At 53.4% G+C, this 26,424-nt stretch overlaps 2 protein-coding genes across 5 annotated transcripts in view; one reads left to right on the top strand and one right to left on the bottom strand.

The window, feature by feature from the left end:
- The window catches only part of SLC8B1 (solute carrier family 8 (sodium/lithium/calcium exchanger), member B1), a 38,278-nt gene extending 31,268 nt beyond the window's left edge, over positions 1 to 7,010 (top strand). The window contains exons 15-17 of the mRNA XM_011928689.1: positions 586 to 650; positions 5,491 to 5,847; positions 6,152 to 7,010. Coding sequence (XP_011784079.1) covers positions 586 to 650; positions 5,491 to 5,688 — 263 coding nt within the window. The 3' untranslated portion in view covers positions 5,689 to 5,847; positions 6,152 to 7,010. The remainder of the gene's footprint in view (positions 1 to 585; positions 651 to 5,490; positions 5,848 to 6,151) is intronic.
- A 2,554-nt stretch (positions 7,011 to 9,564) lies between these two features.
- The window catches only part of TPCN1 (two pore segment channel 1), a 73,090-nt gene continuing 56,230 nt past the window's right edge, over positions 9,565 to 26,424 (bottom strand). For all 4 annotated transcript variants that reach the window (XM_011928686.1, XM_011928685.1, XM_011928684.1 and 1 more), the window contains 14 exons: positions 25,356 to 25,400; positions 21,386 to 21,442; positions 21,252 to 21,305; positions 20,059 to 20,131; positions 18,877 to 18,984; positions 17,743 to 17,814; positions 17,136 to 17,225; positions 15,722 to 15,837; positions 14,951 to 14,997; positions 14,280 to 14,348; positions 14,000 to 14,084; positions 12,626 to 12,765; positions 12,353 to 12,433; positions 9,565 to 9,737 (listed from right to left, as the gene is read on the bottom strand). In XM_011928686.1, the coding sequence (XP_011784076.1) occupies positions 9,621 to 9,737; positions 12,353 to 12,433; positions 12,626 to 12,765; positions 14,000 to 14,084; positions 14,280 to 14,348; positions 14,951 to 14,997; positions 15,722 to 15,837; positions 17,136 to 17,225; positions 17,743 to 17,814; positions 18,877 to 18,984; positions 20,059 to 20,131; positions 21,252 to 21,305; positions 21,386 to 21,442; positions 25,356 to 25,400 (1,154 nt within the window). In that variant the 3' untranslated portion in view covers positions 9,565 to 9,620. The remainder of the gene's footprint in view (positions 9,738 to 12,352; positions 12,434 to 12,625; positions 12,766 to 13,999; positions 14,085 to 14,279; positions 14,349 to 14,950; positions 14,998 to 15,721; positions 15,838 to 17,135; positions 17,226 to 17,742; positions 17,815 to 18,876; positions 18,985 to 20,058; positions 20,132 to 21,251; positions 21,306 to 21,385; positions 21,443 to 25,355; positions 25,401 to 26,424) is intronic.

Here is a 26,424-nt window from a genome sequence, read left to right as displayed (position 1 = left end):
GGGTCTCCTCAGATAGGGTGTTTGGGGAAAGGGGGAGTTGGACATAAAGAAAGCCAAGTGAGTTCATTTTTTTGTAGATCTGGGCATGGTGGTTCATACCTGTAATCCCAGCACTTTGGGAGGCTGAGGCACGAGGATCACTTGAGCCCAGGAATTTGAGATTTGCCTGGGCAACATAGCAAGACCCTGTCTCTACAAAAAAATTTAAAAATTAGCCAGGCATATGCCTGTGATCCCAGCTACTTGGGAGGTTGAGGTGGGAGAATCACTAAGCCTAGGAGGTCGAGGCTGCAGTGAGTCATGTTCACACCACTGCACTTGTCTTCGTCCAACCCCCACCAAATTTTTTTTTTGAGACGGGTCTCACTCTATTGCCCAGGCTGGTCTCAAACTCGGGCCTCCAGTGATCCTCCTGCCTCGGCCTCCCAAAGTGCTGGGATTACAGGCGTGAGCCACTGCGCCTGGCCCAAGTTCATTCTTGCAGTGGCATCCCAAGCCCCGGAGATGAACGCAGTAGGAGGAAAGGGCTATATGGTCGGGTTATGTGCAGGCCATTCCAGCAAAGCTTCCTGAGCTGGGCTGCAGACATCCTTGTGGGCGTGGGGCTGGGCTGCCTGCTCCAGATCTCCCGGAGCCACACGGAGGTGAAGGTGAGTATTCCTTGTAAGTTTACAAGTGTATATAACCAAGATGTAGCTTGACATGGGAAGGGGCAGGAAGGCCCTGGGTTTGGATCTGGGTGCCATCACTTAAGTCCCTGGCTGTATGACTTTGAGTGAGCTAGGGCCTCTTGGCTGGGTGTGGTAGCTCATGCCTATAATCCCAGCACTTTGGCAGACTGAGGCAGAATATCACTTGAGGTCAGGAGTTCGAGACCAGCCTGGCTAACATGATGAAACCCCATCTCTCCACTAAAAATACAAAAATTAGCCAGGTGTGGTGGTGCCCTCCTGTAATCTCAGCTACTTGGGAGGCTGAGGCAGGGGAATCACTTGAACCCAGGAGGTGGAGATCACAGTAAGCCGAGATCGCGCCACTGCACTCCAGCCTGGGTGACAGAGTGAGACTTCATCTCAGAAAAAAAAAAAATGGAGTTAAGACATCTCTGGGCCTTAATTTCCTGCCCTGTAAAATGAGATTGATAACACCAGCTGAGCTTCCTGGATAAGCACGCAGGGGGAAGGGCCAGGCTGAGCACCATAACCCAGCACTGCCCACAGGGGAGGTGACAGAAATGTGTGGGTGATTTGAGTGGGTAGCATGTGGCCAGATATTCCAGGTCCTCTAGAGAAGAAATCGAGATTCCTAGGTGAATTGTTTTCTATTTGAAAATCTGCCTTGCATGCAAACAAAACCCTGAGTGGGAGGCAGATGGGACCCCTGAGCCGCAAGCTGGCAGTCCCATCCCTGCATCTATATTCTGGAGGACTTGAGTCTGGAGGCTCATCAAGGAAGATGTAGGCTGGGGAGGAAGAGATGGCCTGGGGGCTGGTTTTAAGCCTCGTGGAGGGAAAGCACTTGGAGTGTTATGAGGCTGAACAGTCTCCCGTTTCTCCCAGAGGCATGAGGCACAAGTTGTTGAATAGGCTCTCAGCAGAGCCTATTAGCTGGGGGCAGGGCGGTTCTTTCACACTGGTCATGCCCACAAGCAAACAGCTACTTAGGGCTTGAAAAGTTTTCTTTTCTGAAAGGTAAACACCCTCTGCAAACTTTGTTGACCCTCTTTATCGGTTTAATAGGTTCCCTTTCATGGTAGATTCTAGGGCAGTTCCAGGTAATGAGGCTTTAGGGTTGGCCCCTCAGGGGACCTATTTCTTCTTTTCTCGGGTGTGTGTGTGTGTTCACCACCTTTGTGCTGAGTTTAGGAAATGTGTGTGTGTGTGTGTGAGTGTGTGTGCCCACTGCCTTTGAGCTGAGTTTAGGAAATGTGTGTGTGTGTGTGTGTGTGTGTTCGCCGCCTTTGTGCTGAGTTTAGGAAATGCTCCTGCCGTTAAATTGCATGAGACATCCACATGGAAGGATGTCCATGGTGTCAGTTGGTTGAAAACCACAAGTTGCTTTGAAACACTCACCTATTGTATGGCCCCATCTCTGTTTTCAGAATTGATGCACATGTCTAGAGGGGTGTGTGTCCACAAGTGTGTGTAATATGGCACCCCATGGGGAGGGAGGGTAGGCATTAGTTAAGAGCTTGCACTTAGATTTGGGCTCTGTCAGTTACTCTGTCAGTTTCTTCATCTGTGGGTTGGAGATGAGAAGGATGCAGGGGCTGGAAACACCCTGCACAGTACCTCGTGTTGTCTTCCTGTGTGTTGGATGTCTGCTAAGTGTGGAAGGAAGAGAAGTGGGGAGGAGACATTTCAATCCCTTTTACTCTTCTGTACTGCTTGAAAATGTGTCAGCAACCATGTGTGACATGTATACCATAGATTATGTTCGTTCCCTAGCACTGTCATAAATGACCACAAACCAGGGGGCTGACAACAGCAAAAATTGAGTCTCTCATAGTTCTGGAGGCCAAAAGTTTGCAATCAGGGCATCAGCCAGGCAGTGCTGCCTCCAAACTCCGGGGGAGAATCCTTCCTCGCTTCTTCCAGCTGCTGGTGGCTCCGGGCGTTCCTTGCCCAGTGGGCCCATCACTGCAGTCTCTGCCTCTGTGTTCCCATGGCCATCTCTCTCTTCTTCTTACGGAGACATGAGTCATTGGATTTAGGGGCCACCCTAAGTCCAAGGTGATTGTATCTTGAAACCCTTAGCTTATTATATTTGCAATGACCCTATTTCAAGCAAGGCCACATGCTGAGCTTCTGGATGGGTGTGACTTTGTTGGGGATGGGGCACTACTTATCCTACTACATATATAAAAACCTGCATCTGAAATCTGCAGGCTCCTCCCCAGTTCTAGAGAACAGGAATTGCAGTCAGCTCCTCCTTCTCTCGCAGAGGAGCCTGTCTTGTGCCTGACACTGGCTCTCGCTCATTCATTGCTGCTGCTGCCACTCCTCTATCATTCATCCATCCCCTCCTTCACCCAGAAGGTGGCGTCCTCCCAAGTTCAGAGTCAGGCTGAGGTGCCAGGCCCAGTGCTGCTGAGCACCTTGGACAAGTCAGTCAATTCTGAGAGTCTTGGTTTTCTCATCTGTAAAATGGAGTCCATCCTAGTACCCACCATACAAGACTATTCTTAGATCAAAGACGACAGTGTCTGTTAGGCCCTTTCCACAATGCCTGGCATAGAGCAGGCACTCAATAGATACTTGTAGCTGCCATTTTTTTCAAAAATCTTATGGGCTGGGCGTGGGCTCATGCCTGTAATCCCAGCACTTTGGGAGGCTGAGGTGGGCGGATCACTTGAGGTCAGGAGTTCAAGACCGGCCTGGCCAACATGGTGAAACCCCATCTCTACTAAAAATACAAAAAAAGTAGCCAGGCATGGTGGCAGATACCTATAAGCCCAGCTACTCAGGAGGCTGAGGCAGGAGAATCACTTGAACCCAGGAGGTGGAGGTTGCTATGAGCCGAGATCGTGCCATTGCACTCCAGCCTGGGTGACAAGAATGAGACCAAGTCAAAACAAAAAAAAGCCTCATAAAGATTTTTTCCATTTTATTATGAAAACTCAAACATAGAACAAAGACTTGTATGATAGACACACATATTCCCACCACCCAGGCTCTACTGTTTACATTTGGCTGCCTTTGCTTTGTCATCTGTCTGTCCATGCCTGTCTGTCCATGTCTCCATCTGTTCTTTTTTTTTTGAGATGGAGTCTTGCTTTGTCACCCAGGCTGGAGTGCAGTGGTGCAATCTTGGCTTGCTGCAGCCTCTGCCTCCCAGATTCAAGTGATTTTCCTGCCTCAGCATCCCAAGTAGCTGGGATTACAGGCACGTGCCACCGCATCCGGCTAATTTTGGCATTTTTAATAGAGATGGGATTTCACCATGTTGGTCAGGCTGGTCTCGAACTCCTGACTTCAAGTGATCTGCCCGCTTTGGCCTCCCAAGGTGTTGGGATTACAGGCGTGAGCCACCGTTCCCGGCCTAACACATCCATGTTGTTTCTTGATGCACTTCACAGTAAGTGGTGGACATCCGCTTGTGCATGTCATTGACTAGAGTTCAGTGTTAAAAACAGAGGGAATTATAATGACATCTGACTCAAGGCAGGGGAGAGGCACCCAGGCAGGTGGACCTGGCTGAAGTTGGAAGAGAAGCTTCCCTTTCCCTGCAGCTTCTGAGTCTGGAAACTTCTGGGGCCATGTCTGGGTAACTTTAGGGTGGGGCCTGCCATCCCACAGGGCAGGCCGGGCTGCTGCAGGCCAGTCTTCCTCAACTGGCCCCCAGCTGGTGCCCTCAAACATTGTTGAGGCTGCATTGTTGTTGTTATTTTTATTTATTTATTTATTTATTTTTTTGAGACAGAGTCTTACTCCATCACCCAGGCTAGAGTGCAGTAGCACGATGTCGGCTTACTGCAACCTCCGCTTCCTGAGTTCAAGTGATTCTCCTGCCTCAGCCTCCTCAGTAGCACGCCGCCATGCCTGGCTAATTTTTGTATTTTTAGTAGATACAGGGTTTCACCGTATTGGCCAGGCTGGTCTTGAACTCCTGATCTCAGGTGATCCACCTGCCTCAGCCTCCCAAAGTGCTGGAATTACAGACATGAGCCACCGTGCTCGGCCGAGATTGCATTGTTGTTGAGGGTGCATTGTTGAGGCTGCATTATTGTTGAGGCTGCATTGCTGAAGATGCATTGTTGTTGAGGTTGCATTGTTATTGAGGCTGCATTGTTGTTGAGGCTGCATTGTTGTTGAGGTTGCATTGTTATTGAGACTGCATTGTTGAGGCTGCATTGTTGAGGGTGCATTGTTATTGAGGCTGCATTGTTGTTGAGGGTGCATTGTTGAGGCTGCATTGTTGTTAAGGGTGCATTGTTGAGGCCGCATTATTGAGGGTGCATTGCTGAGGTTCCATTGTTGAGGCTGCATTGTTGTTGAGGGTGCATTGTTGAGGCTGCATTGTTGAGAGTGCATTGTTGTTGAGGTTCTATTGTTGTTGAGGCTGCATTGTTGTTGAGGGTGCATTGTTGAGGCTGCATTGTTGTTGAGGGTGCATTGTTGAGGCTGCGGGTGCATTGTTGAGGCTGCATTGTTGTTGAGGGTGCATTGTTGAGGCTGCATTGTTGTTGAGGGTGCATTGTTGTTGAGGTTGCATTGTTATTGAGGCTGCATTGTTGTTGAGGGTACATTGTTGAGGCTGCATTGTTGTTGAGGGTTCATTGTTGTTGAGGTTCCATTGCTGTTGAGGCTGCATTGCTGTTGAGGGTGCATTGTTGTTGAGGGTGCATTGTTGTTGAGGTTGCATTGTTGTTGAGGGTGCATTGTTGTTGAGGCTGCATTGTTGTTGAGGCTGCATTGTTATGTTGGCCGCAGATGGGGCGGGGCCTGTGACGGGCAGTGACCCAGCCTCTCTCCCCTCATTCTTCCACAGCTGGAGCCAGATGGACTGCTGGTGTGGGTCCTGGCAGGCGCCCTGGGGCTCAGCCTCGTCTTCTCCCTGGTCTCAGTCCCATTGCAGTGCTTCCAGCTCAGCAGAGTCTACGGCATTTGCCTGCTCCTCTTCTACCTGAACTTCCTTGTTGTGGCCCTCCTCACTGAATTCGGAGTGATTCGCCTGAAAAGCACGTGACTGAAGCTGCTTAGTGCTGTGGCCTAACTGCAGGCAGGAGCCCCACCCCTCCTGCTGGGGGAGGCCCAGGGACTGGAGCATTTCTGCAAGGCCCCTGTGGACACGAGAGCGTGGCCCTTGCTGCTGGAGATCTGAGGTCACTGCTGTGAGCTGAGAGAACTGCTCTGTACTTTTTTTTTTTTTTTTGAGACGGAGTCTTGCTCTCTTGCCCAGGCTGGAGTGCAGTGGCATGATCTCGGCTCACTGCAAGCTCCGCCTCCCAGGTTCATGCCATTCTCCTGCCTCAGCCTCCCAAGTAGCTGGGACTACAGGCACCCGCCACCATGCCTGGCTATTTTGTATTTTTAGTAGAGATGGGGTTTCACCGTGTTAGCCAGGACAGTCTTGATCTCCTGACCTCGTGATCCACCCACCTCGGCCTCCCAAAGTGCTGGGATTACAGGCATGAGCCACGGCGCCCGGCCTGCTCTGTACCTCTTGCTGCCAGCATCTGACAGCCTTGCCGTGGGGACCTTGGAAACCGGGCTTTGCTCTGGACAAAGGGTTCCAGAGAGAAGCTAGAAGGCCCCCTTGAATGACCCCCAGAGCTCCTCTGAGAAGGTCTGGAGTTTGGGGGAAGGGGACAGCTGGGTGTGTTCCAGGCCATGCTGGAGGTACCCCCGAGACACAGGCGCTGCCCATTCCCCTTGCCTGGGCTTCAGGCCTTCTGGTACCTTCTCAGGGCACAAGTGGCTGCCCAACCTTGACTCAGAGAACAAGGGTGGCTTGGACCCCTGGGAATCAGGCCACCAAGGGCTGAGCTCCAGAGCTGCACCATCTGCCAGAAACAGAATTCGAGACATACTTAATTTTGAATTTCTCCTTGCCACGTTAATAAAGCCAAAAGCAGCGGGTGCCATTCATGGCAATACACTTCACTGAACCCACTTGCTCCCAAAACGACGTCAGCCCGAGGCACTGCTACGCCAGCAGCTGCCACGTGGGATGGCGGCTCAGGCGCTCCCTCCAGGATTCTGCCCCTGACTGTCCACAGACTCCTTTGTTTGTGCTGGAACTTGGGCTTCTCCAGCTGCCAAGCAGGAGTCAGTAGGACCGTGCCTGTGCCTCCCTCAGGGGGGACCCTGGGCGGGGTTCCAAGGCCTGTGAGCTGGGAAAGGACAGATGAGGGGACCTTGTGCCTTCTTACTGTCACGCAGTGACCCTGCCTTATGTTGCCGAAATAAGCAACTCTTAGGTTTGCCTGACTGCCTTATGCTGGTAAAGAAAAGGGATTCAACTATCTTTTTTCCAAATAAAAAAAAAAATTCAAAATTTCAAGTGTAGAGAAAATGATACCCCCAACTATCACCACTTCTTCCTCACCTGGGGCCAGCGTTGAGTGGCTGAGCCCAGGGCCCGACTCGGGGTGGGGCTGAGGCAGAATCAGGAGTGGCCATGGCCTTGGATGGGACCACTCTCCCGACAATACCTGAAACCACGGAAGTCAAGAGGCAGCAACCGTGTTTACAAAGCAGAGGCTCTTTTATTAATATGCCAGAAATCCAGAGACGTAGTGGGTTTTCTAGGAAACAAATCACCGATGTACAAAACCATACAGCATTGCTCCCGTGATCCGTACAAAATGATTGTCCGCATGGTGGAGTAAGGCTGGGGTTGTGGGAGGGGAAGCGAGGAGCTGGGGAGGAGCACAGTTCTATTGCCGCCGCCACCAGGCTGTGCCCCTGGCTGCCAGTGAGTGTCACTTGGGTGCACTCAACTGTGACATCAAGGACGAGAGGGCATCTGAGCTAGATCACATCCCGGGGCCCACAGAGCTCACAGCCTGTGGGGGGTCCCCAACTCCCTGCTTGGTGGGGCCAGGCAAAACCTGGAGATAGCTGTCCCTGGCCTCAATGACAAGGGCGCCCACCTCTGGTCTGTTAACACTGCTGCCATGAGGCATTTGTCGGGTCCTGGCCAAAACCGGGTCCTTTCTCAGGACAGGGTTGGGCGGACGGACACTGAACTTGCTCTGAACAGGGCTGAGATCCCGCTCCTCCTGGAATAGGCCTTCCCACCTGGGGGCCTCGACTGCCCTGGGCAGACCCCGGGGCGCTGCTGGCCCCTCCAGGTTTCCACCCCTGGGAGAAAGGGCTGAGGCAAGGCCCAGATGCTCAGGTCAGAGACTCACACCTTTAGAAGCTGTCCCCTGACCCTTGCTTCCAAAATGCCCATTTCAACACACAAAAGCTAAAAGGCACCCAATTGTGCAATAAAGTTCCCTCTCTGCAAAAGGGAGGGGGTTCTGGCCTGGGGCTCGACGTAGAGCTCCCGGTGACGGCCCATGGCCCTCCAGAGAGGAAGAGGACAAAGCCAGTCTGACTCCCAGGGGAATCACAGTGATTCTCAATAATTTGTGATTTTCCCAAAGGGCTGTGCTTTAAAAACAAACACCCACTACTTCTCCAACTCCCCTGACCTGGGAAGAGGGGAAGGGGAGAACCATGCCATGCTGGCCGTGGGATCCGGCTTGGCCTTGGAGGTGGTTGGGAGCAGAGGTTGGGGGTCCAGGTACTGCTCCCCTGGGGTCGGGTACCACCTCGCCCGTTCTGTGGCTGGGAAAAGGACAAGGCCAGAGGGCGCCTCTGTCCACCTTCCTTCTGAAGTCACAGAAAGCAGGCACCAGAGGGCCAGGGCGGCCGGGAATGCCCAGCAGCGCACTCCTTGCCCTCCGCACCCTCCATGCTGCCACTGCAGCTCCTGCTGTGGAACCTGTGCTGTGCTCTGTTCTGTGGCCCAGGAAAGCGGAACCAAAGCAACCTCTGCACTGACCCTGCCTCTGTGGGTACTGTGGCGGGAGAGGGGGGTGGTGACGTTAACTGAAGGTTCATCTGAACCTACTTCTGCACCAACAGCTCCTGCTACTGTAATCTCTGGTGTAAGCAGAGCCAGGGAGCGTGGCTGGGAGCTGGGCCAGGGCCACAGGGCTGCTGCGTCCCACAGGGAGCGTCTCCCTGTGCTGTTCGCTCCTGTTCCTAGCGCACACGTGTGAAGGACCTGGTATCAGCTTTAGCACAATCCTTAATTAACCAAAATGTTGTTTTGCTTGCAAGGGTAAATCACAAAAAAGGGATCTGGTCAAGAGCCCATTCCAGGAAGTGGTCTGGGTTACAGACATCGGCCCTACCTCCTGCCTCATGCCCCTTCTTCCAGTGTCTGGGTCCCCAAGGAGGCCACTGTGGAAGGATTTTTGTCAATAAGGGTTAAGCCAGAGAAGGCTGGGTGGGAGGCTTGCAGAGCCAAGAGAGGAGATTGGTCAGTGTAGTCTGTGGCTGCCTGGAACTGGCTAACTGAGCTCTGGCCACATGGGCACAGTCACCCCAATTCCACTTCCCATTAGATCCCGGGCACTGGTCCCCGAAGAGTGTTGCATGACATTATCACAGAAGCTGAAATACCACCCTGGACGCCAGGAGTTCTTTCCTTCCTAAGTGGTTCTGTCCCAAAAGCAAAACACAGAAACCTGTGGCATGGGCCGCAGGGAGAGGGGGTGGGGATGCCATCAGGTCGGGGGGACGTGAGCCTGAAGCAGTAGCAGTGACGGCTTTGGACATGGCCGACAGAGGCCAGCCCACGTCGGGGGTAAGCCCCGCAGAGTCGACTGGATCCAGGTGAGGGGTTTCCTTGTGAAAGGGCTTCTGGAGCCTTCCACAGTAGGAAGAGCTCAGACCTGGTGGCCACACCCCACCCCTCACCAAACTGGCTTCTAGAGTTAAGGAAAACAGGGCAAGGTGGTTATAAACCAAGCCCCATCTTGTCTGTCTTCTTTCTTCCTGTATATAAATATGTGCATATACGTGAGTATGTGTACACACACCGCAGTTCCGTACATCGCAGTAGAGTAATACTATTATTGTGTTATTGCATAGAAGAGATGGCTTTCGGGCACTGGGCTAGGTAACAGTCTGGGAGCGCTGGCGGCTGCTGGGGGGCTGCTGGGTGGCGGGCGCTGCGCTGCTGCTGAGCTGTCGCTGCTGCTCCTGCTCCCTGGCATGCTCCTCGTACCACTCCTGGAGAAGAGAGCAGAGAGGGCGCTGAGGGCTGCACCCCACCCCATGTCCCGCCCACCCCACAAGGTCACACAGCCCACAGCATCCAGGCTGGAGGGGGCAGGGCTGCCAGCCTCACCCAGCTGGTACTGAAACTCCCCTGTCACAGGCCCAGAAATGCTGGGAATTTTGAATATGGCCCCAGAGGCGAAAATGACAATGAAATCTTTCCCTAGTGTCTGGAGGCTGCACACAGCAGCTCTCCGACAGGTCCAGGCAGGAACAACCCTTGCCCCTTGTTTGTGAGCATAACCCTTCACTAAAGGGTCCCCCTGAGTGACCCCTTTTGAGCTTGGCAGGAATTGTGTCCATTTCACACCTGAGATACTGAGGCTCAGAGCTGTATTGTGCTGATACTTCACCTAACTTTCACCCTCCAACAGGAAGAAGGCATTCTGAAAACATCCAACGGTGCACCCACCCAAGGCCATGATTACAACCTCTGACATTTTCAGGGACTAAGGTATTCAGGTAATTAAGGAATTAAGAAGTATACCCCACATTTCCTTTTTTTTTTTGGAGACAGAGTCTCACTGTGTGGCATAGGCTGGAGGGCAGTGGCGAGGTACGGCTCACTGCAGCCTTCCACTCCTGGGCTCAAGTGATCCTCCCACCTCATCCTCCCAAGTAGCTGGGAGTACAGGCATGCACCACCATACCCTACCCTACTTTTTAAAAGACTGAACCATAGACTTTTAGAGCTTCAAGATGGCCTAGTTCTGAGCACCCTTGTTTTACAAAGGGGAAAACTGAGGCCTGGAGCAGATGGACAGGCAGAAGGGCAGAGGCCGAGGGCAGCACACCTCCCTCCGACCACACCTGAGTGGGTGCTGCTGCACAGTTGTCCGCTTGCACAGACAGGCATGGAGTGACTTGCCCAAGGGCAAATGCTTCTATGATTTCCATGTCTCTGTGATACCAAGTTCAGTGAGCCACTACACATCAGCCCAGAGAACACTGCCTGAGTCTCTTGTGTTCCTGAAGAGAATGTGTAAGCTGCTTTGGGGATGGCACTGCCTGCTTTTCAGGTGTGGACCCTGGTTGTCACCGTTTTAGTGAAACAGAAGGGCTTCAAGCTGTTAAAATGCTAGAAAACAGAGCAAAGCCACCACGGCTGGTGTAGGAGAGGCTCCCCAGAGCCCTGGCAACCCTGAGGTGGCTGAGAAGACCCTGCAGGGCTCATGTGCTGGGGGCCCATGGTCTGGAAGGCAAAGTGCCAAGTGCCAGCCCACATGATGCTTTGTGAGATATTTTCCTTAAGCTGCCAATATGTAGAGATTGGGAGATTGTGCAAAGAAAAGGAAAAAGAAAAACATCTGACTCTGCCTTTTTTTTTTTTTTTTTTTTTTTGGAGACAGAGTCTTGCTCTGTCACCCAAGCTGGAGTGCAGTGGCATGATCTTGGCTCACTGCAACCTCCATCTCCTGGAGTCAAGCAATTCTGCCTCAGCCTCCTCAGTAGCTGGGATTACAGGTGCACAGAACCAGGCCTGGCTAAATTGTGTATTTTTAGTAGAGACAGGGTTTCACCATGTTGGCCAGACTGGTCTTGAGCTCCTGGCATCAAGTGATCTGCCTGCCTTGGCCTTCCAAAGTGCTGGGATTACAGGTGTGAGCCACCGTGCCTGGCCTGCCTTTTCTTAAATTAGAAGCCAAGGTGGCAGGATCACTTGAGGCCAGGAGTTTGAGACCATAGCAAGACCTCACTGCTACAAAATAAGATAATTATGGTGTCACGGTGCACACCTGTAGTTCAGCTGCTTGGGTAGGCTGAGTGGGGAAGATCACTTGAACCCAGGGGTTGGAGGCTACAGTGAGCTATGATCGCGCCACTGGACTCCAGCCTGGGTGACAGAGCGATACCATCTCTAAAAGAAAAAAAAACAAACACCCAATTATGAAAAACCCCAAGCGGTCCCAGCCTGGCCAACATGGTGAAACCCCATCTCCACTAAAAATACAAAAATTAGCCAGGTGTGGTGGCATGTGCCTGTAATCCCAGCTACTGGGGAGGCTGAGGCAGGAGAATCACTTGAACCCAGGAGGCGGAGGTTGCACTGAGCCTAGATCACACCACTGCACTCCAGCCTGGGAGACAGAGCGAGACTCCATCTCAAAACAAAACACCAAGTGGCCTGGCCACAGCAGACCTTCTTCCTATTGGGCAGCACTCGCTGGAGCTGGGAGGAGGCTGTGTCCCCTTCGGACAGGCACATCCTTGCCAGTTCACCACCGTCACTGCTCTTTCCTCTTTGCTCGCTGTTTCTTGCCACACATGTTTGAGTTTGCAGCTGACTCAGAATAAGAGATGGAGACGAGGTTCTGGAGAATTCCTAAGGGGCAGGGACATATGGCAGCAGGCAAATGGGAGAGCTGCCTCTGCTGTGCACGTGTCAAGGGTTTAAGGCTAAGTGGGCCCCACTCAGGTCCCACACAACCCCAGCAGTGGTCCCGATGGACGGTCCGCATCTCTCTACCGGCCTTCTCCCTCTCCTCAGAGGGCTGGGGAGCAGCTCCCTGCCCCTCCCAGGACGTAGCTCGGGGGAAGACTCGCAGCGTGGTCAGCCAGACTCCTACCTGGATCTCTTCCTGGTACATCTTCAGGCTCAAGTCGCTCTTGGTCCTTGATCGCCGTCCCAGAAACACCATGGAACGTTGCTAAGGAAAAGCAGAGGCTGCAGGGCTGGGCTGCAGATGTTCAGGTCCCACCCCTGGTGCCACAGCTGGCCTCTCCCACTTCTCTGGCTTTTGCAACTGTGTCACTCAAAAATGTTACCAATATCTGAGGGAAGGGATCACACCACGGTGAAACCTGCCTCCCTCCCTCAGACCAGGGCCTGGGCTCCTCACCTGGTATCTCTCCATCTGGGAGAGGGTCTCCAGCAGCCGAGTGACATCCGAGGAGGCCCCCCGTACCTCCCGGTAGAGCTCCAGGACAGCAACCAGCTCTTCTTTGGAGATTTCCTTCTCAAGGGTGATGCCACCATCAACTGCAGGGAGGGAGGGCAGGTGTGGGAAGGGCCTGGGGCTGGAGCCGCCAATCTGGCTGGGTCTCGTACCTCCCTGATCCCCCTACACGGGGGGTCTTAAGGTTCCCTCTCTAAACCAACACTGCATTGGCATCCTGCTCTCCTCCTCGGCCCTCCCTTCCCTTCCCCCTCTCTGCTGTGATGTCAGGAGCGCAGGTCTAGCCAGCAGCTGTTACAGGGCCAGAGGGTTTCAGGAAGAGGCCTCTAAACAGAGAAAATGGTCAGACGGTCTGATACAACAGAGATCTGAGGATGAGTAGTAACAGGTGTGGGCACGGGGTATTCTGTTTAAGAGACAGGGTCGGCCGGGCGCGGTGGCTCAAGCCTGTAATCCCAGCACTTTGGGAGGCCGAGACGGGCGGATCACGAGGTCAGGAGATTGAGACCATCCTGGCTAACACGGTGAAACCCCGTCTCTACTAAAAATACAAAAACTAGCCGGGCGAGGTGGCGGGCGCCTGTAGTCCCAGCTACTCCGGAGGCTGAGGCAGGAGAATGGCGTAAACCCGGGAGGCGGAGCTTGCAGTCAGCTGAGATCCGGCCACTGCACTCCAGTCCGGGCGACAGCGCGAGACTCCGCCTCAAAAAAAAAAAAGAAAAAAAAAAGAGAGACAGGGTCTCACTCCGCTGCCCAGGCTGGAGTGCAGTGGTGTGATCATGGCTCACTGTAGCCATGACCTGCTGGGCTCAAGCAATCAAGTGCGGACAGTTTTGAATTTGGGAAGAGTGAGGCAGTCACTAAAGCCAGCACCATCCAGTTGCAGCAGGAATACGATTCGCCTGTGCTATAAACAATGTTTACACCATTTAAATCAAGAACCGTAGTGTGAACCTATTATTGAGAAATGTGGAGATGACTAACAGAAGAAATAGCTAAGAGGGAGAAGCCTCTCTGGAGGATGGGAGGGGGAAGGCAGGGCACGGGCTGCTGCTGCCACATAAGCCTTTCTCTACTTCTTGATTTTTCTCCAACTATGACATGCACTGTCTTGTTTTGAAGTTAGATCATGTTTTCTGACATTAAATATTTGAAAATCAATACAAATACAAGATCTAGAAAGACAAGCCAGATAGATAAGCTGGACAACCAGACAGCAGAAAAATGACAGCCTGATGGCTGGCTGGACGGCCACCCAGACAGACAGAGCTGGGTAGGCGGCAGACATCAAATGCCCAAGGCATCATCCCTGCAGACCTTCCGAGTCCTGGTTCTTGCGGCTGTAGTTCATTCGGAAGACGAAGGCCTCGAGGATGAAGGCGACAATGATCGTCATCACCACCTGGCCAGGGACAGGAAGGGAGGGGCAAGACAGGGGAGGAGGGTGGGTGGGTGTCCGTGGCTGCGCAGCCCACGCCCAACAGAGCCCGGCCAGATGGGACCCAGCCCCCCTCCCTGACGCTGCAGCCTGAAGAGCAGGGGCAGCTGGTGACGTGGAGGACAAAGCACAAAGAGCGTTCTGTGGTCTGGGACCTACCATGGTCACAATGTAAAAGGTCATGAAGTAGAGGCGGCTCCAGTGGGAGGTCTGAGAGGTGATGCCTTCCTGGAGACCAAGGGAAGCAGCCAGTGAGGGGGTGCCCATGCAGGGCAGGTCCCCGTCTACACAGGCTGCTCCATGGCCCCGGCTCTTCGTAGACCCCACCCTGATTTGTGGCTGGCTGTGAGAGACGGAGGAGTGGGAGCTTGCCCCTCTGGGCCCAACACTAATTCCTGACTGCTGAAGGAGCCCTGGCTGCTCCCCTGGATGGCTGGATCCAGAACCAGGGCAGCCTTTATCCCAGTAGGGCTGAAAGTCGGGAAAGTTTAAGGAATGGAATAAAGAGATCAGCAATGCTCGCCGCATTGTCACTAGAGGGAAAAGTCATCCCTACAGTGGGCGAGACGGGACAGAGACCCAGAGTCTAAGTGGTATCTCCTGGCTGCTGGGAACATGCAGGGAGATGGGAGTGACAGCCGAGTCCAGCCAACACTGGGAGGGGTGGCTCCCGGGGCCCAGCCATCCTGTGGCTGAACCCCAACACAGCATGACTCAAGACCCCCAGCCCTGCGGCTACGGGAAGAACGATATACCCTGGGTTGGGGGGAGACCCAGGGCCGACCCCAGGACTGATGGGAAGACACCCCCAGAGCTGCCCGGGCTCTTACCATGATGATGTACCAGTTGTTGACAACTGTGAGCTCAAACAGGGTCACTGCCGGGGGAAGGGAGAAAGAAGCATTCTGATAAGGCCCCACTTCAAAGTCAACCTCGAGTGGCCTCTTGCCAGCTATCCTGGGTGCCATGTGCTGAGATGAGGGGGTCGCCATATGATCGCTTGGGTTGTGAGCTCCAGGAAGGACCAGGCAAGGCACTCCTAGGGCGCCGGCTCCACAGGACATTGTGGCCCGGCCCCAAGAGGACACACCCTCGGCCTCGGCAGCCTGTGCCACACGAGACCATCTGGATCTTACTGGGCGCAGATCTGGAGTGTGGTGGGGGCACACCCTTTTTCTGGAGAGGCGGTTTGGCTGTGTTCGCCTCTTCATGGGGATGGGCAGAGGGCTGTGGGCAGCCTGAGCCGGGGGGCAGTGCAGCTGCAGCAGCATTGGTGTGGCTGGGTCCTATTCTGCAAGTGGCACTGTGATGAGGGGACCCTGCCCAGCTAAGGCTTGTGGCTCTTCTCCTCCCCAAATACTGAGAAAGTATCAGGAAAGAGTGGAATCAGGCAACTGAGTGAGCTCCAGGATCTGGCCTGGACTTCACTGCTAAGGCTGGGCAGACCACGTCCTCCACCTGGGCCAGGGAGGCTTCCAGAAAGTGTGGCCCTCGGTGCTGGAGGGAGAGGCCCAGAGACTTTTGCTACAACACCTCTGGGACCCGCGGTGACAATGGCAGGGTCCCCAGGGAATGTGCCCCCTGTGATTTTTCCCACTCACCAAAGCTGTTGAGGATGTTGTCAAAATTATTGAGATAATAGTAGCCTTCCTCCACCACGGTCCTGTTGCCCACGGTGTGGTTGCGCCAGCGGTAGGCGTCTGCCACGGTACTCGTGCTGGCCGGAGCACAAGGGAGAAAGGAGGGAGGGTCACAAGGTGATCGGTCACCTCCAGAGAGGACAGAACTCTGAAACAAACCAAAGTCTGGCCAAGGATCCTTCTGTTCTGCCCGCAGTCTCGTTTCCTGCCTAACTCTCTCCACCTCATGCCTGGGTCCCCGCTGGAGGAATGCCCTTGGCTACTCCTGCCAGCTGGGCTTGGTGGGAGCCCCTGGCCAGCCTGACCCACCTCTGTCACCTGGAAGTTCTCTGCTGCAGGCGGGGCCTTCTCTCTCACCACTGCCTGCAGGAGAGGGAGGAGAGGCACGGGCCTCCTCTGCACCTGCCCCGTCTAGGATCTGCTCTTGAGGCTGGACACTAGGCCACAGCCCCAGGGAAGGAATTCCCTACTGGGGCTTGCCTGATACTTGGCCTGAGCAAGTATTTGAAAAGGTTGGCCCTGTTTTGAGGAGTTCATATTTGCCACTTTTCTTCTAATCCTTTATGGCTGTTCTGTTAGTATCCCTGCTAATGTTTATAGAAGTCTAGTGTCTGGGCCACCAGGGAGCCTCCTCCCACATGCACGCATCAGATGCACAGGTGACGTCTCGAGCTTGCACTAAGCTCCCTGGTGACTGCAATGTGCTCTAAAGTCTGGGACCCACTGCTATAGGCTTCTGGTTCCAGACCAAGCTTGACCCTCAAACTGGGTCTCAAAGCTACCAGTGTCTTTGGAAAACTGTTTCCTTGTCGGTGCTTGAGGCTGTAAAGACCAAATGTAAGAGGACTCTGAATTGAGGATGAATGAATGGCAGTATGCAGTGATTTCACTGTGGCAGCTCAGGAGAAAGGGAGTGGTCATGGGAGATTTCACTCTCTGCTCCCCATCCCTGAGCACCATGACCTTCTTGCACGTGTCCGTCTGTCTTATCCTATGATGCTGTCCCTAGAAGACTGGTCTTGGCCCAGGTCCCCAGCCACTCCAGGAGAGAAGTGGGAGGAAGCCATGGCACTTGACCTCGGGACCCGGGCTACTTCGGGGGTGGTCTCCAGCCCTCGGCAGAGGGTGAGCTGACGGCTCCCGACCCTATCTGGGGGATGGGGAAACAGGGACCCCGAGTCCAGGACCCTCGTTCAGCTCACTGCACTCAACTAAGCCCTGAAAGCAAAGCAAGGTGGTTGCTCAGAGAGGGGCATCCCTGAGGACCCCAAGGCCACAAGGACACCAATCCTGGCCCCGGCCAGCCCTCTGCCCCGGAAACGCAGACTGCCTGGGGCTGGGTGGGGCTGGGTGGGGCCGGGCACCGCCTACTCACTTGCAGCAGTTGGGGAAGACGATCCCGCAGAAGAACTCCATGCCCACGATGGCGAAGGAGTAGTAAAAGATGAGCAGGGTGAGGCCCAGGCTGTGGGGCGACAGGGGCAGGGTGATGCGGGGCCGGCAGGAGGGGGAACAACTCCTCCACAGCCCCGGCCTCCTCGGACCCGTGGGGCTGACTGTGGGGCCACGCCCCAGGTCGGTTCACCAACTGGAAAGTGCCTGCGGGGAAGGGGCCTCGTGGGGCAGCTCTGGGGTGAAAAACGGCTCAAGTCAGGACGCTATGAACAAATGCCCCTTTCCCAGAGATTCACCCCTTACCTGTGAAGGTAGACTCACAGGTGACCCCTTACCTGTGAACGTAGACACAGGTGGTAAGCAAGTTGACCGCTCCCTGCCCTCCCTACTAAATATGTCAGACAGGTCAGTGGAGAAAAATGGTGCCTAGGAGACCTGTGGTGGTCAAGATTCCAGGCTCCTTGGAGCCCTGTCAGGCCCTCGATTGCAGTCCTTTGTGGAACTCCTTTCCCCCGACTGCCACTCGGCTCCCGCCCCCACGGGGCATGGCACCTGGACCTGCAGGCCGGGGTGGGGGCTGGCAGTACCTGGCCATCCGGGGCAGCAGCTCGAACATGGTGTCCAGCACGTTGCGGTAGCGCTCTTTCAACTTAAACAGCCTGAGTGAGGAGGACGCCCGTCACCTCCACACACAGGCGCAGGCCTCAGCCCCCGCCCTCAGAACATGCCAGGCCCGCCTTCTACACGCTACATGCTGAAGACAGGCGAGGGCATATCCTCCACCTGCGTCTGCTCCCTTGGGTGCCACCAACCCTGAGCTTGGCTCAGGTGACTCATGCATGAAGGAAGGGACAGTGGCAACCCCAGGACACCGGCTGGGCGGGGCCCTTCCATGATGAGGAGCAGGGCCAGGGGCTGTGTCTCCTGGCAGTAGAGCTGCAGGCTCAGACGGGAGCAACGGCTCCCGGGGAAGACGGGGGAGAAGCCTGTGTGCCCCGGGGAGTGGGGCTCACCAGTGAAGAAGGGTGGCAGGGAGTGGGAGGGAGGCGGACACTCAGGGACAGCCCCAGGCCACCCCCACACGCCAAAGCGGTAGGCTTTTCCTCCATAGACGCCACCACCCCTCCCAGCACCTGCCCTGCCCATCCCGCCTTGGGAGAGGATGGGGTGGCCGTGGATGGGGTTGTAGCTGGAGGGACAGGAGGCAAACCCAGGCTCTGAGGGCACAGAACCTCGGGGCCTCTCATTAGGAAGAGACACACCGTCAGCGGGGCAGGCTCGCCTGGGACTTCCTCCAGTGTCCCTGGGAAATCACTGGGACCCACACAGGACTTTTCTCCACTAGAAGCTGAGCCAGAAAAGCACGAGGGGTCCCTGAAAGGCCCTTCTAAGCCTCAGACCTGTGGCTCTGTGATCTGTGACTGAGCACATGGGCTCCTGTGGCTGGTGCAATGCCACCTCGGGTGGGGTGCACATGAGTCATGGGCTGGGCTTCTCTGCCCAGAGGCGCCTGGTGCAGTGAGGGGAGGGGCACAGGCAGCCCGCATACCCTCAGGGGTGGGGATGGTGACCCCATGGCACTTCTGCAGGGGGTGACATCTATGACTCTGGCTTGTGAACCTTCTGGCTCGTTCTGGGTCACTTCCCGGACCAATCCTGGGGCATTCCCGCCCTCCCACTCTTTCTCCCTCTCCTTCTCCAGCTCTGCCTTGCCCCATCACCTCAACAGCTGGAGGGGGCGCAGGACCACGATGAAATAGAAGGGCTCCATGTTGAGGGCCAGCGCCAGCAGTCCCAGGAAGGCGAACACTGTCACTGAGAAGTCAAACCTGCAGGAGGGGAGAGGCCAAGGTCCACCCTGTGGCCCTGAGCCTCCCTGCGCCTGCTCCCCTCCCTGGCACTGTGCACAGCCACCCTCCCATGGAGCCCAGACAGCAACACCAACAGGAACCAGCCGGCTGCGGGAAGAGCTTCCTGCCACCCTGGGGTTTCAAGGTGGCCAGGCCCTGTCCCAGCATGTGTCTTGGGAGTCAGGCCTCAGTGCTCTGACCCCAGGGCCAGAAATGCCCCGGAACCCCCTCCAAAGGGCCCCGTGCTGGTCTAATGACGGGGAGGAAAGAAGCCCCAGCCTCCGCAGCCCTGAAGACAGGCCTCGTCTTCCGCTCAACAGACATCTGGCTACACACTGTGGATCAGCCTGACCTCAAGGAACTTTTTGAGGGAAGAGAGCAGGCCCTTCCAGTGAGATTCCCGTTAGAACAGCTTGCCCTGCCCCAAGCCAGAGGACCCTCTCTCCTCTCCAGACACGCAGGGCACACATGTGCTGTCAGCTCCTCCCAACTCTGCTCTGCGTGTTAACCCGCTCACCCTTGCGGCCCACTCTGCGTGTTAACCGGCTCACCCTCGCGGCCCACACTGCGTGTTAGCCTGCTCACCCTCGCGGCCCAAGACCTCATGAGTGCAGCCTGACTTCACGGGCCAGTTAACTTGAACAGGGCAGGGAAGTGACCTCCCACGCTCTGGGGAACAGGCAGAAGGGCCACATGGGTCTCAATGCTGCTGATCAAGGAAGGTGGGGGAGCATTCTTCTCTGCGGGCATTGTGGTTTTTATGGAAGAGAAAAAAGTTTAATGACTCAGGAAGAGCCAACCAGCCTGTGGCACCTCAAGAGGCCATTTCCAGAAGGACTGGCGTGGGTGGTCTGAGAGGCTTCAGACAAGGGCCTGACCCTGGGGAGTTCCTGGGCTGTGGGCAGGGCTGCTTGAGGGAGACACAGGCCTCGGCCCGTCCTCAGACCTTCCCTCTGCAATTCCAGAAATGGCCTGGGATTGGGGTGTGCAGAGAAGGGTCTGGGGCCGCCATCAGAGTTTCAGCTTTGCGTCAGAAACATGCTGTCCACTCACAAGTTCCATCCAGAGGACAAGTACTCCACAGGGCCCAGGCCGGCGACCTTCAGGAACAGCTCCACCCCATAGACTGCGGACAGAAGGAGTCCATCGGCAGCAGCCCCGCCACATCCTCCCCCTGCTCGGTCTCCTCTTTGAGGTTCTTCCACAGTCTGCAGCCTTCCTGCTGGCCGTGTGCCCTCCAGGCTGAGCCCAGGCCTCACTCATGTCCCACCGTGACAGCAGGTGCTCCATGAGAGGGCCCAGATGGTGGCCAACTGAATAATCTGCTTAAAAGAAACTGGCCAGGCATAGTGGTTCATGCCTATCATCCCAGCACTTTGGGAGGCCAAGAGAGGAGGATCACTTGAGCCCAGGAGTTGGAGACCAGCCTGAGCAACATAGTGAGACCCCGTCTTTACAAAAAATACAAAAATTAGCCAGGCATGGTGGCGCTGTGTGCCTATAATCCCAGCTACTTGGGAGGCTGAGGCTACTTGGGATCCCTTGAGCCCGGGAGGCTGAGGTTGCAGTGAGCTATGATCACACCACTGCACTCCAGTTTGGGCGACAGAGAAAGATCCTGCCAAAAAAAAAAAAGAGAGAGAGAAATCCTCCCTTCCCGTCTCTGGGCAGGGCCCTGCTAACCATCTGTCCATCCAACAGGTGTGTCCTGACCACCCCTTCCATCTTGGGCCTCGCACTGGGTACCAGGTGTGCAACAGTGACCAGTGCAGGCCACCCCTTGGGGCAGAGAGCTTATCAGCTCGGTGGGAGAAAAGACGCCAACAGGGAATGACAGCACAGTGTGCTCAGACTTGATAGAAGGAGCAGGAAAGTCAGGAAGAGGCTGGGGGAGACACCACCAGGCAGAGGAAACCCCTGTGCACAGCCCAGAGGCAGGCGAGAGCAGCAGGCAGCAGAGGCCACTGAGGAGGGCAATAGCGTGCAGCGGGGGACACGGCGCTGGCAAGCAGTGGGGCTGCAGAGCCGAATGGAGGGCCACACACGCCTAGGATCTGGGCTCCATCCAGAGGGCAGTGGACAACCACGAAAGAGTTTTAAACAGGGACGACATGGAATCAGACTAAACACTCTGTCTCTTTATAGCTTCCTGTTTTAGAGAAGAACCATGAGATTCTATACTGAATGAAAGTTCTCCCAGACAATTTTAAAATAAGCAGTCCAGCAAAGCCATGTCAGAAACTTACTAGTTAGAAAGACGAGGTAACTCCAGGGCACGTGCTTGGAGAAGAAGTTCCCACCTGTAAGAGAGAGAAGTAGCAGCTCACAGGCAAGCTGGGTGTGCCGGCCAGGACACGGCCAGTCCCCAAGCAGGACTCACCTTTCAGCATAAACGTCTCCACGAGGATCCAGACCCCGTTGACTGCCACCACCAAGTCTGAAATACACAGGCCCGTAAAAGACAGAGAAATAACAGGGGGGCTTAGAAATCTGCAGGTCACAGCTGCTGTCCCTGGTTAACTTCCTGGAGCTCTACAGGATGGGGAGAACAGGGCTGCTCCACACACCCATTTGATAGGGAACATCTTTTTGCTCAGTGCTCTTACCAAGGGAGCTACATCAACCAGTGTTTTCACCTAGAAACAGCTACAAATTTCTAAAAACACTCCCTCTGTCACTGTGTGAATACCAGTTATGATGTAGAGATTATTCCAAATTGGTGTAAAAGACGGACAATATACAAGGCATTCAAGTATTGAAAACATGTGTTTTCCCCTAGAGACTTCTAATTTAAAAAAACTGCATGAACTCTTTAGAAAAACTGCATATGCATTAAGCCATTCGCCTAGCGATCCCACTTTCCAGAAACCATCCCAGTGATGCACTAGCAAAAATATAAGATGTATCTGAAAGCTATTCACTGCAGCACTATTTGTGATAGCCAAACACTGGCAACAATCTCAATGATCATCAGTAGGGGAGTGGTTGAACAGACTATGATACGTTCATAAAGTGGCATACTTTAACCATAAAAACAAACACAGGCTGGGTACAGTGGCTCACACCTGTAATCCCAGCATTTTGGAAGGCTGAGGCAGGCAGATTGCGTGAGCCCAGGGGCTGGAAACCAGCCTGGGCAACACAGGGAGACCACATCCCTACAAAAAATAAAAACAACTAGCCAGGTGTGGTAGTATGCACCTGTGGGCCCAGCTACTCAGGAGGCTGAGGTGGGAGGACCGTTTGAACCCAGGAGGTCAAGGTTGCAGTGAGCAGTGAGCTATGCTTGTGCCACTGTACTCCAGCTTGGGTGACAGAGCAAGACCCTCTCTCTAAGAGAGAAGAAAGAAAAGAAACGAGGTACATTTCTACATATTACTTTTCTTTTTTTTTTTTTTAGACATGGTTTTACTGTTACCCAGGCTGAAGTGCAGTGGGGCGTGATCTTGGCTCACTGCAACCTCCACCTCCTGGGCTCAAGCGATCCTCCCACCTTAGCTTCCTGAGGAGCTAGGAACACAGGCGCACACTACCACGCCAGCTAATTTTTGTATTTTCTGTAGAGCTGGGGTTTTGCCACATTGCCCAGGCTGGTTTCAAACCCCTGGGCTCAAGCCACCCACCCACCTCTGCCTTCCTAAGTGCTGGAATTACAGGTGTGAGCCACCATACCCAATCTCATTTCTACATATTACCATGAATTGGTCTCCAGGGCACATTGTTAACTGCAAAAAGCCAGGTGGCAGAAAAAAGTGCATAAAATATGCTATTGGTTAAGACAGAGATATTGATATGCATCCAACTTACAGGTTTTAAACAATGGAAGACGCCATAAATAAAAGTTGCCCACTGTGGGAAGTGACAGGGATAGAATTGAAACTTCCTTCAATATATATATTTTCTGTAGATCTGACTTGGAACCATGTAAGTATTTTACATAATTTTTTTTTGCTTTTTTTTGAGATGGAGTCTCGCTGTGTCACCCAGGTTGGAGTGCAGTGGCGCCATCACAACTCACTGCAACCTCTGCCTCTCAGGATCAAGTGATCCTCCCGCCTCAGCCTCCCAAGTAACTAGGACCACAGGCGTGCATGGCTACTTTTTTCTATTTTTGGTAGAGATGGGGTTTCAACACATTGCTCAGGCTGGTCTCGAACTCCTGACCTCAAGTGATCTGCCTGCCTCGGCCTCCGAAGTGTTGGGATTACAGGCATGAGCCACCATGCCCAGTCCTAATTTACGTAATTATGAAACAAAATTTGGGGTTTTTTTCTTTTTTTGAGATGGGGGATCTCACCGTGTTGCCCAGGCTGGAGTGTAGTGGTGCGATCACCGGGCACTGCAGCCTCAACCTCCCCAGGCTCGGGTGATCCTCCCACCTCAGGCTCCCAAGTAGCTGGGACTACAGGTGTGAGTTATCACACTCAGTTAACTTTTGTACATTTTTGTAGAGATGTGGGTCTCACCATACTGCCCAGCTGGTCTCGAACTCTTGGGCTCAAGCAATCCAACCACCTCGGCCTCCCGAAGTGCTGGGATTTTAGGTCTGAGCCACCATGCCTGGCCATAAAATAAAATAAAATGCCAAAAGCAATCCCAAAAAATAAAAAATAACATGGCATAAAAAAATCCAAATGTGTATCCCGTTGGTGACATGTCCACATGGAAAGGAACTATTCCAGGTGACCTTAAAACACAAGGCCAGGCACAGTGGCTCACACCTGTAATCCCAGCACTATGGGAGGCCAAGGCAGGAGAATGGCTTGAGGCCAGGAGTTCGAGACCAGCCTGAGCAACATGAGGATACCCCAACTCTACAAAAAATAAAAAAATTAGCTAGGTGTGGCAGTGCGCACCTGTGGTCCCAGCTACTCAGAAGACTGAGGTGGGAGGATGGATTGAGCCTGGGAAGTCAAGGCTGCAGTGAACCATGACTGTGCCATTGTTGGGGCACCAGACTAAGTCCTTGTCTCAAACAAACAAATGAAAAACCCCACAGTAATCTGAATGTACATCCCCAGACTGATGTTTCTAGGAATTATATCATTGGGATTGTGTTGCAATTGTTATCCTGGGACTGTGAGATAAAGCGAATGAATAACTGTGCCAGTGTAGTCAGAACCTGGATATTTTTCTTCTTTGTTGGTGTCTGATTGTCTTCAAAGACAACCTGGATTTTAAGATTGAGAATCTAGGCCGGGCACGTGGCTCACGCCTGTAATCCCAGCACTTTGGGAGGCTGAGGTAGGCGGATCACCTGAGGTCAGGAGTTCAAGACCAGCCTGGCCAACATGGTGAAACTCCATCTCTACTAAAAATACAAAAACAGCTGGGCATGGTGGCGCACACCTGTAATTCCAGCTACTCAAGAGGCTGAGGCAGGAGAATCACTTAGAACCCGGGAGGTGGAGGTTGCAGTGAGCTGAGATCATGCTAGCCTGAGTGACTGAATGAGTCTGTCTCTCAAAAAAAAAAAAAAAAGGATTGAGAATCTAGATGTGTAAGATTCACGAAATCAGTCCTACACATCTAGATTCTTAATCTTAAAATCCCTGCAGGCCTGAATGTGAAGTATCAGCATGAACTCACAACAGTTTATTTTTAAAGAAACAAAACCCTAGTTCTATCCAAGGGAAGGCCTAGAAACAATGACCAACCCAAGCAACGAGCACTCAACGCCTCGAATTGTGTCTCTAACACCATCTCCTACTAAAATGAACCAGAGCTCCTTGGAAAGACCAAATTGGATCAAGCCTCTAGGTTAGTACTGTCCAAGGGAATTTTCTGGGACAATGAAAATTTTCTTATCTGCACCATCCAATTGGTAGTCATTAGCCACTTGTGGCTATTAAGCACTTGAAATGTGACTGCTAAACTGATTTTTTCATTTTAATTAGCTTAAATGTAAATCACCGCATGTGGCCAATGGCTTCCACACTGCACAGCATAGCTCTAGATAGAACTACCAAATTCCAGGAAAGGGCAACAGAGGAACACACAAAACCCAAATCCTGCTTCCTCACCTAAATACTGCATGAGGGGAGGAAGAGGAGCCTAGAGATTAAAACAAACTCAAGAGACATATCGACCAATCAACTCTGCGGTTCTGGAATTTGCTTCCAAAAAAATCTAGGTCTAGAGGGGATGATGAACAGGAGTGAGGATACAGATGGGTGACGGGCACGGGGATGCGCGTGGTAATGTTTTCTCCACTTTTATACATGCTGAGAATTCCTCACAGTAAAAAGTCAAACACAGGACTCTAGGACCAATCTCTTGCCTTTCCTGCTTCTAGAACAGCAAAGGGCTCAGGGGGAAAGTGGCCTAGAGTGGAGATACTTCATACTTACACATGAAATACTGGAAGGCCTTGGACTTCACAAGGATATTAATGCCTATTTGAAGAAAAGATCTGTTAAAATGTAAATTTATGCACTTATTTCCCCTACCGTATCCTTTTATTTTTATTTTTATTTTTTTTTGAGACAGAGTCTCGCTCTGTCACCCAGGCTGGAGCGCAGTGGTGCAATCTCGGCTCACTGCAAGCTCCGCCTCCTGGGTTTATGCCATTCTCCTGCCTCAGCCTCTCGAGTAGCTGGGACTACAGGCACCCACTGCCACGCCTGGCTAATTTTTTGCATTTTTAGTAGAGACGGGGTTTCACCGTGTTAGCCAGGATGGTCTCGATCTCCTAACCTCGTGATCTGCTGGCCTTGACCTCCCAAAGTGCTGGGATTATAGGCGTGATCCACCGCGCCCGGCCCCGTATCCTTTATTATTATTATTTCCTTCTGGGCAGGTGCAACCACCTACCACATTCTTTGTGCATGCAGGCAAGCATGGTCTTTAGCCCAGAGGTTAAGAAAGGAGGGTCCTGATCAAAGAGTACCCACGCTTCTGTTCTGACCCCCAGACAAGACTGCACTGACTGCAGCTGCTCTGGGGAGAGGCTGAGCAACCTGGAATCGAGATAGAGCAGGACAAAGCTCTGCTGACCACTGCTGAAACTGGCATGAAATTAAGGGGCAATTGTCACGTAAATAATATGATTTACACTATTTCAAATTTTCAAACTTTACACTACACAAGCATTATTCAAGGGGTCATGCAAAGTAAGTATATATTCTGTCATAAGAGGAGGGTAAAAATATATTACTGGGGCTGGGCGTGGTGGCTCACGCCTGTAATCCCAGCACTTTGGGAGGCCAAGGTAGGCGGATCATGAGGTCAGGAGTTTGAGACCAGCCTGGCCAGTATGGTGAAACCCCATCTCTACTAAAAACACACACACACAAAATTAGCCAGGCAGGGTGGCGAGTGGCTATAGTCCCAGCTACTCAGGAGGCTGAGGCAGGAGAATCACTTGAACCCAGGAGGCGGAGGTTGCAGTGAGCTGAGATCGCGCCACTGCACTCCAGC

Source organism: Colobus angolensis, unplaced genomic scaffold, assembly GCF_000951035.1.
Source record: "Colobus angolensis palliatus isolate OR3802 unplaced genomic scaffold, Cang.pa_1.0 Scaffold79, whole genome shotgun sequence".
Taxonomy (NCBI): Eukaryota; Metazoa; Chordata; class Mammalia; order Primates; family Cercopithecidae; genus Colobus; species Colobus angolensis.
This window is presented reverse-complemented; position numbering and strand designations above follow the sequence as displayed.